We start from the raw sequence: 17,524 nt of genomic DNA on the forward strand, positions 1-17,524 counted from the left end.
TATGAGGAACTTCCCCCTGAATTCATGCTGGATAGCGGTGTATGTGAATTGATTTGTTGAATATTAGCACCCAGCCACCTATGAGGATGGTCCTCTGAATTCATGCTGGATATAGGTGTGTATGAGAATTGGTTTGTTGAATGAAAGTGTGAATGTGCTTTTTATTATCACCGGCCATTTATGAGGAGATGCCTCTGAATTCTGTCGGACGATTTTAAATGTCACAACTGAATTGGGCAGTTGAAGTTACAATTTAGGGTAATAAATGTAAAACTGTGAATTGAAGTTTCATATTACAAAATGATCACAGCATGATATGTTTTGTAGGATTGTCATATTGTAACGAGAGAAGGTAAAAACCCTGTACAAGTGTGGACCATTTTTCTTCAAATAAACTGATCCCACCTTTTGGATTGGGACAACTTAAAAGGAAATCTGCGCTCTCCTCTCCTGCTTAAGGTAAGATTGCACAACTGCCACACTCACACGTTGGTGGATCTGAGCCAAGCAGTAAACTTACAGGGACTCAATAACTTCTGTTAGGTCAATTAGCAGGTCTGAGTAATTTGCCGGAATAAGTTAACAGGCATCCCGGCTCCGACACATTCTAAAAAAAAAGAGAGGCTAAAGCGTGTTTTTACTGGGAGTAAACAAAGTTACAGTATAATTTCCGTCACAAAAAAGATGCAAGTAATGCAACCCAGTTCAGCCAACTGCATTACATTTACAATGGATGAGATCAGTACAATTATCAGATATTATCAGAATCAGACAGTTACAATCTGTTTTGAAATAAACACATTGAAACATTTTATATAATATCAAATGTCATTGAATAATAATACAAGTGTTACAATGCAATATTTACTTATGGAAGATAGTTAGGGAATGAAGGAAATCAGATGGAAGCTAAATCTCAGTCTCTGAACAAATGAAGAAAATATGATCCAGTGATGGTGCTATTCTTCTATTAAGGGTGGAGGAGAGAGTTTGAGTTGGAAACTCTCTGTCCCGGGTTGGGTCGGCATCAGTAGCCCTGTTTTTTCGTTGCTTTGGCATTGTGAGAGTTCTGCAAGGATCGACAACTGGAAGAAAGAGAGAGAAAAATATTTTAGAACATACTCATACACTGAAAAAATTACCTGTATAAGTGTTAAAGGTCACCTAATATGCAAAATGCACTTTTTGATGTCTTTTATACATACATATGTGTCCCTAGTGTGTAAGGAGACTCACAAAGTGTCAGAAAATAAAACCCTCTCTCTTTTCCTCCTTACCCACATCCCCAAAAAACGCGGGTACAACGGAGCTGATCCAGAGTTGCTGCCGATAAGACGACATTACTAAAATGTGGGCTGGCTTAACGTTGAACTCCTGGCAATGTCCCGCCCAACCTATTGTCCCCATATATAGTTGCTAGCTGAATCCCCTCCCCAGCTGTGTGTCTGTATATTCATCTACGGGAGGGACTTAGAGTAAAGTTGTTTTATGGCCTTTTATTGTGGCCAGCCTAAGGCACACCTGTGCAATAATCATGCTGTCTAATCAGCATCTTGATATGCCACACCTGTGAGGTGGGATGGATTATCTCGGCAAAGGAGAAGTGCTCACTATCACAGATTTTTTCAGATTTGTGAACAATATTTCAGAGAAATGGTTATTTTGTGTATATAGGAAATGTTTTAGATCTTTGAGTTCATCTCATGAAAAATGGGAGCAAAAACAAAAGTGTTGCATTTATATTTTTGTTCAGTGTATATTGTTCAAATATAGCATAATAGGTGACCTTTAAATAGTAATCGCAAGGTAGATATTACGTTTTTAAAAATTGCATTAATAAAAGATTCGATGGTTTTGGAGTTTCCAGTCCTGGTCATGGTTATAAAACTACCATTTATGTCTTCTATGATCCATTAGCACTAACACTAGCATTGGCTATTCTTCCTGGGTTCCACACACGAGAAAAGAGGAAAAAAAGGTAACACTTTATATTAAGGTACACAAATTCACCATTAACTAGTTGTTAATTAACATGCATATTAGCAGTATATTGGCTCTTTATTAGTTATTATAAAACACGTATTATTGCCTTATTCTACATGACCATATTCTAGAAGTAATAGGCCATTAGTTGAGAGTTTTTCCTCAATAACCCTCTAATTAGTGCTTATTTATTGCAAGTAAGGAAGTTGTTGTACATGAGTTTTGGTCTTAATATGCGCTGCTCAATATGGGCGTAATAAGGCAGTAGTACCACAAGAATAGTAATTATCCCTTAATAACACTTAACAAATATGATCTATTCTTCTGTAACAAGACATGAAACTATAAGTGTTAATTGTGTCTAAAATAACTATTGCTGGTGAAGCTGTATCACTGTATCACTGTACTTATATATGTACATTTCTTTTCAGTTTGCTTCAAGAAGTGGCTTCAACAGACAGAAATGTAGGCCAGATTGGGAAATAAACAAGAAAAGAAAAAAACATTTAAGAAAAAAATATTGTAATTTCTTTGTTGCATTTCTTATCATACATTTTCATATGTTACTGTTTTTGTTCCCATTTAAATATTAAACACTATTTATTATTTTTAATCAAATGCACCCGTTTTAGATAATATTTATTTTGATGTAGGTTAATTTGTAGGTTGGTTGTTTTTTGTATAATTATTGTATTGTTACTGTGTATTTTATTATATTAACTAGCTATTTATTACATTAAAATACTGTTATGAACACTAAACAATGTATTTATTGTGATAGTTACCAGAATACATGACACAATGAATCTTTGTATGTTTGTATGTTCTCTGGTTTAAGGGAGGCTGTGGCTCAGCAGTGGGAAAATGCACTGAACTTAGTGCGCTGAACTTTGAATCAGAGCAAGTTCGAGTCCCACTGCAGTCAGCATGTCGTTGTGTCCCTGAGACACTTCACCCCAAATTGCTCCTGTGGGGATTGTCCACAGTACTGAATGTATGTAAGTCGCTTTGGATAAAAGCGTCTAACATGTCACTTGTTAGACGCTTGCAGTGAGTATTTCAACGTGTGCCTACTTTGTTCATGTACTGTTGAGGTTAATTTCAGTAGTTGTGTGCTATAATGTATTTACAAAGTGTGAAGAGGAGGCAACTTCAGAATAGGGAACCTGTTCAGGTCAATTAGAGTCCAACTAATAGCTTATTGGTTATGAACAAGACTTCACTTTAAAATGGGGAACATATTCTTAGATAGAAATACAATTACAACACAATTAACACTTATAGTTTCATGTCTTGTTACAGAAGAATAGATCATATTTGTTAAGTGTTATTATGGGAGAATTACTATTCTTGTGGTACTACGCCTTATTAGGCCCATATTGAGCAGCGCATAAGTGTTTTATAATGACTAATAAAGAGCCAATATACTGCTAATATGCATGTTAATTAACAACTAGTTGATGGTGAATTTGTGTACCTTAATATAAAGTTACCGAAAAGAAAAAAAATATATTTAAAAAATAGTAAAAAACCATAAAACTCTGAAGAAGGAGGCTCTCTGGCATTTTTCTAAACCAATATCAATGTCCTATTAACAAGGTTGGCATAATGCATGCACAACACTACGCTGTATTATAGCAGATTACTGTATGTAATGCTGCTGTTAATCATGTTGTTCATATCTCTGTGTCAAATCTATTATATTATCACAATTCAACCTTTCTGTTTGTTGAAAATCATAAAAGAATACTTCAAAAGGTTCATGTGTTAACAGGGAGGTTCTTCCTGAGCTCACCCTGGACGGTCCTCTGTACAGACAGCGCAGCTGATCCCAGGACTGCTCCTGCTGAGAGTCCAGCGTTGCTTCAACAAACACCTGGCCCACGACGAAGAACAGAAGAAGGTTGTCAAAGAATAAGCAGAAGGACACTCTGAACTAAAACCAAGACTGAGAGGAGTTGCGCACCCCAGTCCTTAATCAGCATAGTAAAGCCAACCATGAAGAACAAAGTCATCCCAAATCCTATACTTCCAGCGGCGAGAGTCCGCAGGAACATCGCAGCGGATGGTGAACTGGGATGACTGGAAGTGACGATGGAGGGCTCGTCTGAGGACGACCTAGAGAGAGAGACCCCCTGATCCGAACAACTACGCACAACCCACTGCGTCACACGCCTCCCTACATACCTGACAGTAGACACATTAGAATGCTGCAATAAAGCTTTATGTACTGTGTTTATAGCACTGCTACAAATGATGTACATTATGTAAAAAAATAAGTCGCAGGACACGAGGCCCAGGTTGTTATAAGCAGGAATTGCCTTTTTAAATTGAACGACTGAAATTCAATCTGACTGTAAAACATAACAAGAGCCGAAGATGGCGGCCCACCAGCAGTAAATTATTTCTATATCCTGTCTGTGAGCTGTACCTTCTTCCCGTTAGCCTCTGCTCCTCCGTCATGATGCACCGACGTAACACGAGTCTGGGAGACGGAGAGAAGAACAGGCAGTCAGGATTGTGAGCTATTGGAAGAAAATTCACAACAGTGTATCTATTCAAATATTCTACAGAATCATCAAATCATTTTGTACAATGGTTGGTCTGAGATAATTTGTCAACACATTAGTTCAGCACCAGTAAATTACTGATGCTAAAGATACATTCTACTAAAGAAAAGTGCATAAAATCTGCTTGCACCCAAGTGCTTCTTTGCGTCTGCAGGAAAATAGAGCCCTATGCTTGTAAGCTTATATTTATACATGAATATGTTTAGTAGGAACCAAGGGGCCATAGACATGGTCCTGTCTAGACGATAACCGTCGATTTGCGACACCCTGAACAAAAGGTTTACAAATAAAAGGTTAGCATGTGAAAACATCTGAAACAATCTTTGTTAGGATCTTCTAAAGCCCACACACACCCCCCACACACACACCCCCACACACACACCCCCACACACACACCCCCACACACACACCCCCACACACACACACACACACACACACACACACACACACACACACACACACACACACACACACACACACACACACACACACACACACACACACACACACACACACACACACACACACACACACACACACACACACCTGTGCCAGGGACGTGATGCGGCCTCTCTTCAGTTCGGTGGTAGTCCCCCCCCTCCCCCCCTGGCTGGAGGAACACTTGTAGCAGCTCCAGCGCTGGTTGAGCTCTGAAGTGACGCCCCCCCCGCAGGCCTTCTGCTGCAGACACTGGTAGTGGTACAGGTGGCCGCAGCTGACAACACACACACACACAAAGCTTAGGGCAGGTACATATGTGATGCTTTCGTTTGACATAAACATGAGGAGACTTTGCAGAAGGCTTCCTTAGAGCACTCAATTGAAGAAACACACACTAATTTGAAGAAGAAGAAGATATACTTTATTAATCCCTTACAGGGAAATGTCTTTCCCCACTCTGTTGTGTTTACACACATTACACACACAGGGAGGATATACACTGAACAAAAATATAAACGCAACACTTTTATTTTTGCTCCCATTTTTCATGAGATGAACTCAAAGATCTAAAACATTTTCTATATACACAAAATAACCATTTCTCTCAAATATTGTTCACAAATCTGAAAAAATCTGTGATAGTGAGCACTTATCCTTTGCCGAGATAATCCATCCCACCTCACAGGTGTGGCATATCAAGATGCTGATTAGACAGCATGATTATTGCACAGGTGTGCCTTAGGCTGGCCACAATAAAAGGCCACTCTGAAACGTGCAGTTTTCCTTTATTTGGGGGGTCTGGGGGGGTCCGAAAACCAGTCAGTATCTGGTGTGAGGGGTAGGATTAGGGTTAGGGGTAGGGTTAGGGTTAGGGTAATGTTGTGAATTGAGTGATCTGTGTTCGTCATCCATAACATACGCCTGCCACCACCACCATGGGCCACTCAATTCACAACATTACCCTAACCCTAATCCTACCCCTCACACCAGATACTAGGCTGATAGAGCACACTCAGACACGCTTACCTCGTGAAGAGTGTGCATGGAAAAAAGTGAGGAAGGCTCCAGCCCTGTATGGGGCTCACTGCGCACCATGTTTCCCGGGTCCCTAAGGAGCATGGGAAACCATAAGTGCATTATGTCCAGGGGGGGGGGGGGGGGGTCAAGCACAGACGATGAGAAGGAGCCAGACATGTCCAAGGGATAAAACCTTATGAAGTGGCCTGGCGTGGACCAAGACACCGCCGTGCATATGTCCTCCACACTCACGCCGCTAAATAAGGCTGTTGACACAGCCATAGCTCGTTTAGAGTATGCACGGACCCCCGTGGGGAAGGCTCTCCCCGCCTGACCGTAGGCATGTGTAATGCACTCGCAGAGCCATTCTGCCAGGCGTTTCTTGGACAGAGCTTTACCGGCCACACCCCCCCTGAAGCACACAAACAGCTGTTCATTGCGCCTAATGACAGCCGTGCGCTCCACATAACATGCCAGCGCACGTACCGGGCAGAGGAGGTGCAGTTTAGCCTCCCTGTCCCCAATATGGGGTGGAAGACTAAAGCCGCCCAGCTGTATAGCACTTGACCTGAACGAACTCCTTAAGTTCTTGGGAACAAAGGAGGGGTTCGGCCTGAGTGTCGCCCTGCTACGGTCCCCCCCGATCCACAGGCAACTCGGGTGCACCGACAGAGCGGTCAGCTCGGACACTCTCTTGGCCGAAGTCAGGGCCAGCAGCAACGCTGTTTTTAATGACAGCGCCTTCAGGGAGGAGAGCTCCAGAGGCTCAAATGGTTCTGTGACCAGAGCCTCGAGCACCAACGGCAGATCCCATTGCGGGTCGGAGGCATACACCACTGGGCGCTGCCTCCTGACCCCCTGCAAAAACCGCGACATAAGCGGCTGACTGAAGGCTGACCTGCCGCCAAATCCCTCATGACAGGATGAAATGGCTGCTGCATACAGTTTAACAGCGGCATAAGCCAGTCCTCTGTCCACCAGTAACTGTAAGTAGGACAGAAGAGAGCCCAGTGTACAAGATAAGGGCTCTAGACCTCCCTCTTCACACCATCGCTGGAATGCCAACCACTTTGGCCTGTAACAGGCTGTGGTGGATCCTGCTCTTGCTGCCTGGATAGATAACTAGATAACTGGAGAGGTTGGCCCAGAGAGGGTAACGCCCCTATCGCACCAGTCTCCTGAGACATCGCCCCCCAGACCTGAGGAACTGCCCAGGGCTGGCCCACCATCATCTATTGGCGCGTTCCCACTGCAGCGGGTAGCTCGCTTTAAGCGTGCCGAGCCGTGCGGGGCCCGTTTTTGGTTGCGTTTCCACTTGGCCTAGTTTTGGCCCGGGGCTACTTTTTCACCTTTTTTCTGGCCCGACTAAATCGTGGTTCTAGGGCCAGGAACAACCAGGCTGAGTCGGGCTGAGTATGCTAAACTAGAGAGAGAATCGCTGGCAAGGGGGCTACAACTACAACAAGATGAACATATTTGACCGTGATTTAATTGTAATACACGTTTCAAAATGATGCCGAAGTAACAACATACTGATACCGGTTAGTAAAAACCATGAATTAATGCTTTGACAAGTCTGCAGACAGACGGCAGGCGAAAAACCCTTTTAAAATGCGTGTTTTCTAAATGTAGCTTAGCTAAGCTAACGTTATATATGCTCCGACCGTCCACACTCACAACAACGGCCTATACAGACATAAATAAAGCAGTGACTGTATTCGCCATGACACAGGCAGTCTGTGGTTTGTACTTGTTTAACTTTTGTCTAGTTTCTGAAAAAATATGAGGAGCTGTGAGCTCTGAGTGCTAAGAGCTAACGGCTGTGTTGTTTTTCTGGGGCTCTCATTGAAGATGACGTCACGGCTCCGCCTACACTGCGTTACTATAGTAACTGTCCCAGTTCCTAAACTGTCCTTCTGGAAGCGCAGCATTAAAGTGAGCCGGGCCTAATAAGGCCTAACCAAACCGAGCGAGGCCGAGCGAGGCCTGCAGTGGAAACGCGCCATGAGTCACCTCCGCGAACCACGGCGCCACGCGGCGGTCTGGGGCCACTAGTATGACTGACAGATGCAACCCCAGCGGCACCTCGGAGTGAGTGGCCGCCATGAGACCCAGAGTCTGCATGATGGTCAACGCCGTCACTGTTGCCCCCTGTCGCAGTCTGCGAACTGCCCACAGCAGGGACGCCTGTCTGCTTTCTGACAGAGTGGCGCGTAGCCTGCATTGAGCACCATCCCCAGATACTGCACCTGCTGGTGAGGTATGGGATTGCTCTTCTTCCAATTGACCGCAAAACCAAACTTGGTTAGGTGTAGGATCAATTGGGCTGTGTGAAACATTGTCCATTCCATGGACCTGGCCATGACTATGAGGTCGTCCAGATAAAAGAAGACCCAGCTCATGCCGTGGTCGCGAAGCGGCTGAAGTGCCATGGCCACACATTTGCTGAACGTGCGTGGGGATAGGGAGCCGAAACCTGCCGGGGTCGACCAGTCTGTACCCGCAATTGCCGGTTCTGAGCCGGGTCCGCGGGACGGGCCGCGGAGGTGGAGGGGGCAACGGGAGCCGAGGGGGCTCTATACCGTCGCCTCTCTCTGCTCCTCAAACTCCGTCCCTCTCTCACCCGCCCTGCAGCTGAGCGACTCATTCACGCCTTCATCTCCTCCCGCCTTGACTACTGCAACTCACTCCTTTACGGCATCAGCTCCACATCCCTCAGTAGACTCCAACGTGTCCAGACTCCTCACCCACACCAAATCATGGCATCACATCACCCCGGTCCTCAAATAACTCCACTGGCTCCCCGTTTCACACCGCATCCATTACAAACTCCTGGTCCTCACTTACAAAGCCCTCCACCATCTGCCCCCCCCCTACCTCACTGACCTCCTCATCCTCTACCAACCACCCCGGTCCCTCAGATCCACCTCAGCCGGTTTGCTTTCCATCCCCAAGGTCAAACTCCGGAGCTTCGGGGACAGAGCCTTCTCTGTGGCAGCCCCGAAGCTCTGGAACTCCCTCCCCCAATACCTCCGTGAGTCTGAGTCCCTCACCCTGTTCCAGTCCCGCCTCAAAACCCACCTCTTCAACTCTGTATCCATAAGCCCCCCCTCCTCTCAATCAACTTCCTCCTGACTGCTTTTCTGTTTTGTTTTGTTTCTTTTTGGCATTGTCTTTGTTTTGTTTGTCTACCCTCCCTCCCAAATGTAAAGCGTCTTTGGGTTCAAGAAAAGCGCTATAGAAATAAAATATATTATTATTATTATTATTGTAGTGCTGCGCTCTCTCCCCTGCGGAGGAGCTCGAGGAAGAGCCAGCGGCAGCATACGGCTGAGCTGCAACCTCTTTTCCTCCAGACAGCGGAAGCGCTGGGTGACCGAGGTGATCGACCCAAAGAGCCCCTCCGTGGATATGGGGGCCCCAAGGAGATCCTTGCGGTCCTTCCTGGACAGCGCAGTGAGTCCCAGCCACACGTGACGCCACCGTGGCCAGGGATATTCACACGGCCAGCTGCGGCAGCTACACCGTGGACCAGATTGTTCATCTGGCCAATACAGCGGTCCGAATAATCACTCCCGTCCTGAGGCGGGGGGTCAGGGGCGGCCTGCTGAGGGGAAATCAGAGACACGCCCAACACACCGAGATTATTGGCCACTGCTGCCATCTGCGTACCGAGCCGGAATATTCTGTCCAAATAATCCAGCATTTCTCGGTCACGCGGCAGCGGGGGCAGAGGCTTTTTCCCCTCCGCCCATCCAGCTGCCTGCGGAAGCAGATGGGCCGCCAGGCTCTCATCAAGGGGGGGCACGCCGGGACACACCGTGTCCAAGCGTCCCTGCACCCTCAAGATACCTGTCATACCTGCCACTGGAGCCCTCGTTCTCAGTGGCTGTCGCCACGTTGCCTCCACACACTGCCAGATGTCTGGCAACGGGGGCGAAACGAAGGCTGGCTGCGCCGGGGAAGCCGGGCCTTAAAACCCCTGACGGAGGCGGCTCACCGGCTTTGGCGGTAGTGGCGGGGGGAGCGGTAACCCTACACGCTCCGCCGCGATGGCCATCACCGCTGGGAAGTCCTGACGTGCGGACCTGTGAGGCGGCCCGTCCTGGGCGCCGGAACCGGCAGCACCCGACATCGAGGAACCCTCGTCGTCTTCCTCGTCGACGAATGGCGCCGGCTGGCCCGCCGGGATGGCGAAAACAAATGGCACTGCCTCCTGCTCCTCCATCTCTACGTGGTCGTTTGCTTCTTCCGGCGACGCATAGTAGGCCTGAAAGTGCTCCATGCGGTGGTAGCATCCGGCAGGCATTACAGGAGGGAGACTGCAAGCCGTCCCCTGCGTTTTCAGGCCCCAGACACTCGAAACACAGGCGGTGGGGATCGGCACCTGCGATTAGACCGTTGCACGTAGGGCAAGGTCGGTGCTCAAGGACTGGTGAGTTTTCCATTCTTCTCAATTTTCTTCTCTCTCCTTAGCTCTCTCAGTTGTTTATCCTGCTCGCTGAAGAGAATAGGATGACGGGCGGGAGGCGAGGCCGCCTTATATACTGTGGGCCTGCGCGCGCACTCAGGTAGGCCCGCCCCCGGGGGCCGGATACGTTTATAGATTTCTCAGTAGGTGAACGCTCGCATAGTGAGGTCGAGGGCAGTACCCATAGAGTCCAGTAGAGGGCGGAGCCTGTGAGATTTAACAGAAGCCACAGGTCATGTGACTTTGAGTCTGCTGCAGTGGTACCTGAACACAATGATCTCCTCCGCAGAGTCATGCCTCCTCTTGTACTGCTGCAGGCAGATGTTACAGTGGTCCTGTCGGGGGTGCAGCCCCCTGGTGACGGCGGCACGAAGGTGAGCGAGGGACCAGTGGAGGTCATGGTTCAACAGACTGGTGGTGGTTTCAAGAAGAGTCTAAAACAGAACAGACAGCATTATTATTCTCTTGTAGAAGTCGTGAGGAAATAGAGATTTTCATCATTACAGATAATTATGTTATATTATCTATTATCTATATATTATCATTGATTTCAATTAGTTATGTTCAATTACTTATACCTAACATTGTTAACATGATTGTTTATTGTTTTAACTGTGTATTTATTATCGTCATGCCAATAAAGCTAATTTGAATTAAATTGAATCATTTAATATTTCATGTCAATTACAGATATATTCACATATACAGTGGGGCAAAAAAAGTCAGCCACCAAATGTGCAAGTTCTCCCACTTAAAAAGATGAGAGAGGCCTGTAATTTTCATCCGAGGTACACTTCAACTATGAGAGACAGAATGGGGGGAAAGAATCCAGGAAATCACATTGTAGGATTTTTAATGAATTAATTGGTAAATTCCTCGGTAAAATAAGTATTTGGTCACCTACAAACAAACAAGATTTCTGGCTCTCACAGACCTGTAACTTCTTCTTTAAGAGCCTCCTCTGTCCTCCACTCGTTAACTGTATTAATGGCACCTGTTTGAACTCGTTATCAGTATAAAAGACACCTGTCCACAACCTCAAACAGTCACACTCCAAACTCCACTATGGCCAAGACCAAAGAGCTGTCAAAGGACACCAGAAACAAAATTGTAGACCTGCACCAGGCTGGGAAGACTGAATCTGCAATAGGTAAGCAGCTTGGTGTGAAGAAATCAACTGTGGGAGCAATTATTAGAAAATGGAAGACATACAAGACCACTGATAATCTCCCTCGATCTGGGGCTCCACGCAAGATCTCACCCCGTGGGGTCAAAATGATCACAAGAACGGTGAGCAAAAATCTCAGAACCCCACGGGGGGACCTAGTCAATGACCTGCAGAGAGCTGGGACCAAAGTAACAAAGGCTACCATCAGTAACACACTACGCCGCCAGGGACTCAAATCCTGCAGTGCCAGACGTGTCCCCCTGCTTAAGCCAGTACATGTCCAGGCTCGTCTGAAGTTTGCTAGAGCATTTAGATGATCCAGAAGAGGATTGGGAGAATGTCATATGGTCAGATGAAACCAAAATAGAACGTTTTGGTAAAAACTCAACTAGACGTGTTTGGAGGAGAAAGAATGCTGAGTTGCATCCAAAGAACACCATACCTACTGTGAAACATGGGGGTGGAAACATCATGCTTTGGGGCTGTTTTTCTGCAAAGGGACCAGGACGACTGATCCGTGTAAAGGAAAGAATGAATGGGGTCATGTATCGTGAGATTTTGAGTGACAACCTCCTTCCATCAGCAAGGGCATTGAATATGAAACGTGGCTGGGTCTTTCAGCATGACAATGATCCCAAACACACCGCCCGGGCAACGAAGGAGTGGCTTCGTAAGAAGCATTTCAAGGTCCTGGAGTGGCCTAGCCAGTCTCCAGATCTCAACCCCATAGAAAATCTTTGGAGGGAGTTGAAAGTCCGTGTTGCCCAGCGACAGCCCCAAAACATCACTGCTCTAGAGGAGATCTGCATGGAGGAATGGGCCAAAATACCAGCAACAGTGTGTGAAAACCTTGTGAAGACTTACAGAAAACGTTTGACCTCTGTCATTGCCAACAAAGGGTATATAACAAAGTATTGAGATGAACTTTTGTTATTGACCAACATTTTCCACCATAATTTGCAAATAAATTCTTTAAAAATCAGATTTTCTGGATTTTTTTTTCTCATTCTGTCTCTCATAGTTGAGGTATACCTAGGATGAAAATCACAGGCCTCTCTCATCTTTTTAAGTGGGAGAACTTCCACAATTGGTGGCTGACTTTTTTTGCCCCACTGTATATGTGAATATATCTGTAATTGACATGAAATATTAAATGATTCAATTTAATTCAAATTAGCTTTATTGGCATGACGATAATAAATACACAGTTAAAACAATAAACAATCATGTTAACAATGTTAGGTATAAGTAATTGAACATAACTAATTGAAATCAATGATAATATATAGATAATAGATAATATAACATAATTATCTGTAATGATGAAAATCTCAAAAAATACTTTTTTGCCCCACTGTATAATAGAAGTTTGAAATCTAAACAAGCAAAAGTTTTTCTTCACACAACCAGAGTAAAACATTTAGGTCTGTTTTATTTATTTGTTTACAGGCAGCATAGATGATCAGCTCTGATATGTGTTGTGTTCAGGTGCTGTGCTGCTGTTTACTTATGATACAAAGTGTTTACCTGTTCATAGTTAAAGGTATCCAGCATACCCAGGATGAGGCCTTGGATCTCTGCCAGCTTTCCTCTCCCGTAGACCGGGTCCTGACACACAAAGGCGTCACGTCATACACAGAAAACATCACCAAGGGACATATCTCGCTTTTATAAAATCACAAGTTACATCCCTTCAGCAACATCTGCTCTACAACAAGTCCCCTTGGATCATAAATATCTTGCATCATGGATTATTGCAAATTTGAATAATCTGTCAAATGTAACCCAGAGGAGTGCATTTCAACAGTTCTTATGCGCATGCTCTTGGGGCATGTACAGTATTAACCAACATTCTGAAATGCTGTATTGATTGGTGCATGTGGGCGTGGTCAATCACATTTTGGCTCAAACTGATCCTGATTTAACTCAGAGGACACTTCCTGCACTCCGGATTTATCTTTAATTGTATTTATCAAAAACATTGCTGTTATTTATATTAACATCATGCTGGACTAATCATAGTTTTGAGTGTTTCAAAACAGATCATTGACAATGTAGGTGTCTTCTTGAAAGTTGCAGTTGTGAAATAAGATTTTTACAAAAGTGCATCTATAAAAAACACTATTTTTAATAGCAGTAAACACACACCTGCAGTATCCGCTGGATGATAGTAGGCAGAGGAATAAAGCTGCTCATACAGTTGAGAACCTTCATGGTCAGCTCCTTCAGCACTGACACACACACACACACACACACACACACACACACACACACACACACACACACACACACACACACACACACACACACACACACACACCACGCACACACACACACACACACACACACACACACACACACACACACACACACACACACACACACACACACACACACACACACACACACACACACACCCACACACACACACACACACACACACACACACACACACCTCATTAATATCAAAATGATTATACACAAACGTCAGCAGCATTGTCTGAATAATCTTCACCATCATTATCACTGGCCAACTGTTTGAGCTGATGAATAATAAAAAATGGCTACATAAAACACAATCATACCAAATATAATCATAAAGATATGTTTCTATTCTTGATGTAATACTTGATTGAATATAATCTAATCTTAAATATCTGGATGAATTGTTTTGTTCCACATTAAAATAATGTGTGTGTGTGTGTGTGTGTGTGTGTGTGTGTGTGTGTGTGTGTGTGTGTGTGTGTGTGTGTGTGTGTGTGTGTGCGTGTTTACCCTCAAATGTGTGTTCGTCATTAAGCCCCTTCACTAGTTTTTGAGAGGCCATCATGGTCTCTAGAAGTGGAAACCACAAGACCTGTGAGACAAGAAAAGATGAATGTCGCAATTGTATGTAGAGACGTCAAGGAGAGAGGAGTGAGGAGGGAGGAGTGAGGAGGGAGGAGAGGGGAGTGAGGAAACACAAGTGCAGGCTATGAGAAAGTGTTATAACAACTCGCGTATCAATCATGGATGTATAAGAGAGCGGTTTCAATTATAAACAATGAATGTGCTTACTTTTTAGTAAGTAGTCGTTTGTGGTGCATGAGTGGATAAAGGACACTGTCAAACTGTTAAATGGTAAAGGAAATATTTAAATTCGGTAAATATGCCTTATAAATCTTCTAGTCACATTCTGTGGATAGATTCAATTACAACATCCAATACAGAAGTGCATAAAAACAAAACGAAGCTCTAATAACAAAATTACGGATTAATCCTCTAATTATTCATATTATATATTTTGTTGATATAAATGTAATACCGTTAAACACAAATGCAGGACTGAAAATAATACCTTGAATCCCATGCATGGAAGCAGCAGTACCTCTCTTTGTTGCTGGTCCAGGCTATCAGAGCTTCGGTGGCACAGCTCTATGATGTCATTCAGCGACTCCTTCACTCTGCTCAGTGTGTGATCCCTGTCTCTCTCCTCCCCCCCTGCATCTGCTCTCTCACTCTCAGCAGTGAGGACACTCAGTTTCTCCTTCAGAGTCTTCAAAGCAAACACATTTCAAATTGGTAAATGGTGACATTTTCGTTCATTAATACATCCAAGAAATGATTTATCTGTGCTAGTTTGTAGCTACCTCTAACAGGACAGCAAAAGCTCCATGAACATCTCCCTTCATCTCCAGCAAGTAGGCTGTGGCCTCGCTGTGGTGGTACTTCTGAGTTGTCTACAGAGGTGGAAAGAAAGACGCAGAAGAACAGTTTTTGTAGGAAGAATCTCAGACCTTGGTTACACAATACATTGAAAGTAAAATCATTTCTGAACTTTTATTTTATGTGCCTGTGTCTACAAGTTCAAAATGGAGAGAGACAGAACATCATTGGTTAAATGTGTGAAACAAAGAGACCTGAAATATTGATATTTTCTCTATTATCCTTCTAAAAGTCTTGCATTCATGAACGATTTAAGCCAGTTACCATTGAGAACATGCAGCCCAATCACTTGTAAAACCATCTACTGTTGCGAAATTGGAGGGTACTGAACTATAAAACCAAACAGGCATGCTAGCATCTCTGTGAGATAAATGCTAACAACAACATGATAACATGCTCACAATAACAATGCTAACATGCTAATGTTAAGCAGGTGAAATTAAGTATGTACCTATTTCTTTAACTTTAATCTCTGTGTTTTATACAGTAATTTAATAATGTTTTCCTTTGATGTTCGTCATAATGTTTTTTTCCACCACTTTGAATTACCCCGTGTTTAAAAGGTGCTATATTTAAAAACGTGCCTTGCTGTGGACTTGGAGTAAGTTTAACCCCTGTTCAAAAACACATGCAATGTGTATTAACAACAACAACAACAACAACAACAACAACAACAACAACAGTATAGTGGAAGGTACCTGTATGGCCTCCTCCAGTCTGTAGTGCTGGGAGGTCTGCAGGAAGCCCAGGAGCTGCCGGGGGCCGAAGCGGCACAGTAAGTCCAGCAGGAGCTCATGGAGGTCCCTCTGCAGAGGCAGCATGATCCCTGAGAGATGGCCCTCCCTGTGACACAGCACATCAATAAATGTGGAGGAAGAGAAGGAGGAGATGAGGAGGGAGGAGATGAGGAGGGAGGAGAGAGGAGAGGAGGAGATAATGTATATAAGGAGATAGGCAGCAGAGTTATCACTAGGACAGGAAGCCCCCCCTACCGTGGCTCCAGGAGGCAGCTGAGGAACCTGAAGAGTAACTGGTCATCCTGAAGGGACAGAGAGAGAGAGAGAGAGAGAGAGAGAGAGAGAGAGAGAGAGAGAGAGAGAGAGAGAGAGAGAGAGAGAGAGAGAGAGAGAGAGAGTTAGAGAGGGATACATTTGTACAGCAGGTGTGTATATATTGTGTTGCACAGATAAATATATTTTTATAAACCCATCATTTTCTTTATTATTTCCGCATTGAAAGACAAAGAAAACGGCAACAACGGCAACAATAACTACATCCACATTTTCCATAAAGGCTTCCTGTTTTCATGGATTGTTTCAATGGGGTCCAGGAAGACGTCTTCCTGGACCCCATTGGCCCCGCATTTGTATAAAATGAGTTGTTTTTTTGCAGAGATATTTACAAAAAACAGCTTGCCAATTGATTATCACCTATATGTCCTCTTATCACATAATGGATTAGCTGTGCAAATTTGATTGAGTTTTTTTAATAGATCCAAAAAACGAACAGGACGTCGTCAGGGTCACAGTAAACACAAAGATGTAACGTAAACTATGTTACATATTATTACTAAAACCTCTTATGATTATATATTTTTTAATTCAATTTTATTCAATATTTTATTTATTTCATCGTAAAATGGAGCAAGTGTTACAAAACCCAATTCCCCCAAGATAAATAAAGTATTCAGATTAATGGCAGGGAAGCTGTAAAGCTAGTTCATACACACTCACACAGGGCCGTATCCAGGATTTCCTAAATACCGAGGTCCAAACATGCTAGGGCGGTTCGGGGGATACCCCCTGAGATTTTTGGGATTTTCATGATCTAGTTAGGTGCTTTTTAAGTCCTGTGGGGGGTCACAAATTGGATAATATATTGATTTCAACCCATGTCAGTGGGCTGACAATGTCAGCATCAATTATTTTTAAAGTGTAATACATAAGAATCAGTTGTTACTATTAATGATCTGGACATGCAGAAGAGGCTAAAATGATCACAACACATTGTCAACATTCATTTTCCATGTCTCTCTCCTTTCCATAACCTGCAGTGCACCCTCTCTTCCATCGTCTTTAGTCTCTCTGTCTTCTTCCTGTTCATTACTCTCTCTGTCCTCTACTCTTTCTTTTTGTTCAATCTCTCCCTCGTTGTTCACTTTTTGCTCCT

At 44.2% G+C, this 17,524-nt stretch overlaps 1 protein-coding gene across 8 annotated transcripts in view; it reads right to left on the minus strand.

Annotated features, from left to right (window-relative positions):
* Window positions 1-620: 620 nt before the first annotated feature.
* Window positions 621-17,524, minus strand: part of vps8 (VPS8 subunit of CORVET complex) — a 79,832-nt gene continuing 62,928 nt past the window's right edge. For 4 of the 8 annotated variants that reach the window (XM_034223189.1, XM_034223210.1, XM_034223180.1 and 1 more), the window contains 12 exons: window positions 16,348-16,394; window positions 16,054-16,198; window positions 15,280-15,369; window positions 14,988-15,185; window positions 14,426-14,507; window positions 13,799-13,881; window positions 13,178-13,258; window positions 10,747-10,916; window positions 5,100-5,268; window positions 4,415-4,468; window positions 3,779-3,859; window positions 621-1,085 (listed from right to left, as the gene is read on the minus strand). In XM_034223189.1, coding sequence (XP_034079080.1) covers window positions 960-1,085; window positions 3,779-3,859; window positions 4,415-4,468; window positions 5,100-5,268; window positions 10,747-10,916; window positions 13,178-13,258; window positions 13,799-13,881; window positions 14,426-14,507; window positions 14,988-15,185; window positions 15,280-15,369; window positions 16,054-16,198; window positions 16,348-16,394 — 1,326 coding nt within the window. In that variant the 3' untranslated portion in view covers window positions 621-959. Of the gene's footprint in view, window positions 1,086-3,778; window positions 3,860-4,414; window positions 4,469-5,099; window positions 5,269-10,746; window positions 10,917-13,177; window positions 13,259-13,798; window positions 13,882-14,425; window positions 14,508-14,707; window positions 14,761-14,987; window positions 15,186-15,279; window positions 15,370-16,053; window positions 16,199-16,347; window positions 16,395-17,524 lie in introns of those variants that run through there. The other 4 variants (XM_034223201.1, XM_034223196.1, XR_004569691.1 and 1 more) reach the window with 3 other exon arrangements.

Source organism: Gymnodraco acuticeps, unplaced genomic scaffold, assembly GCF_902827175.1.
Source record: "Gymnodraco acuticeps unplaced genomic scaffold, fGymAcu1.1, whole genome shotgun sequence".
Classification (NCBI taxonomy): Eukaryota; Metazoa; Chordata; class Actinopteri; order Perciformes; family Bathydraconidae; genus Gymnodraco; species Gymnodraco acuticeps.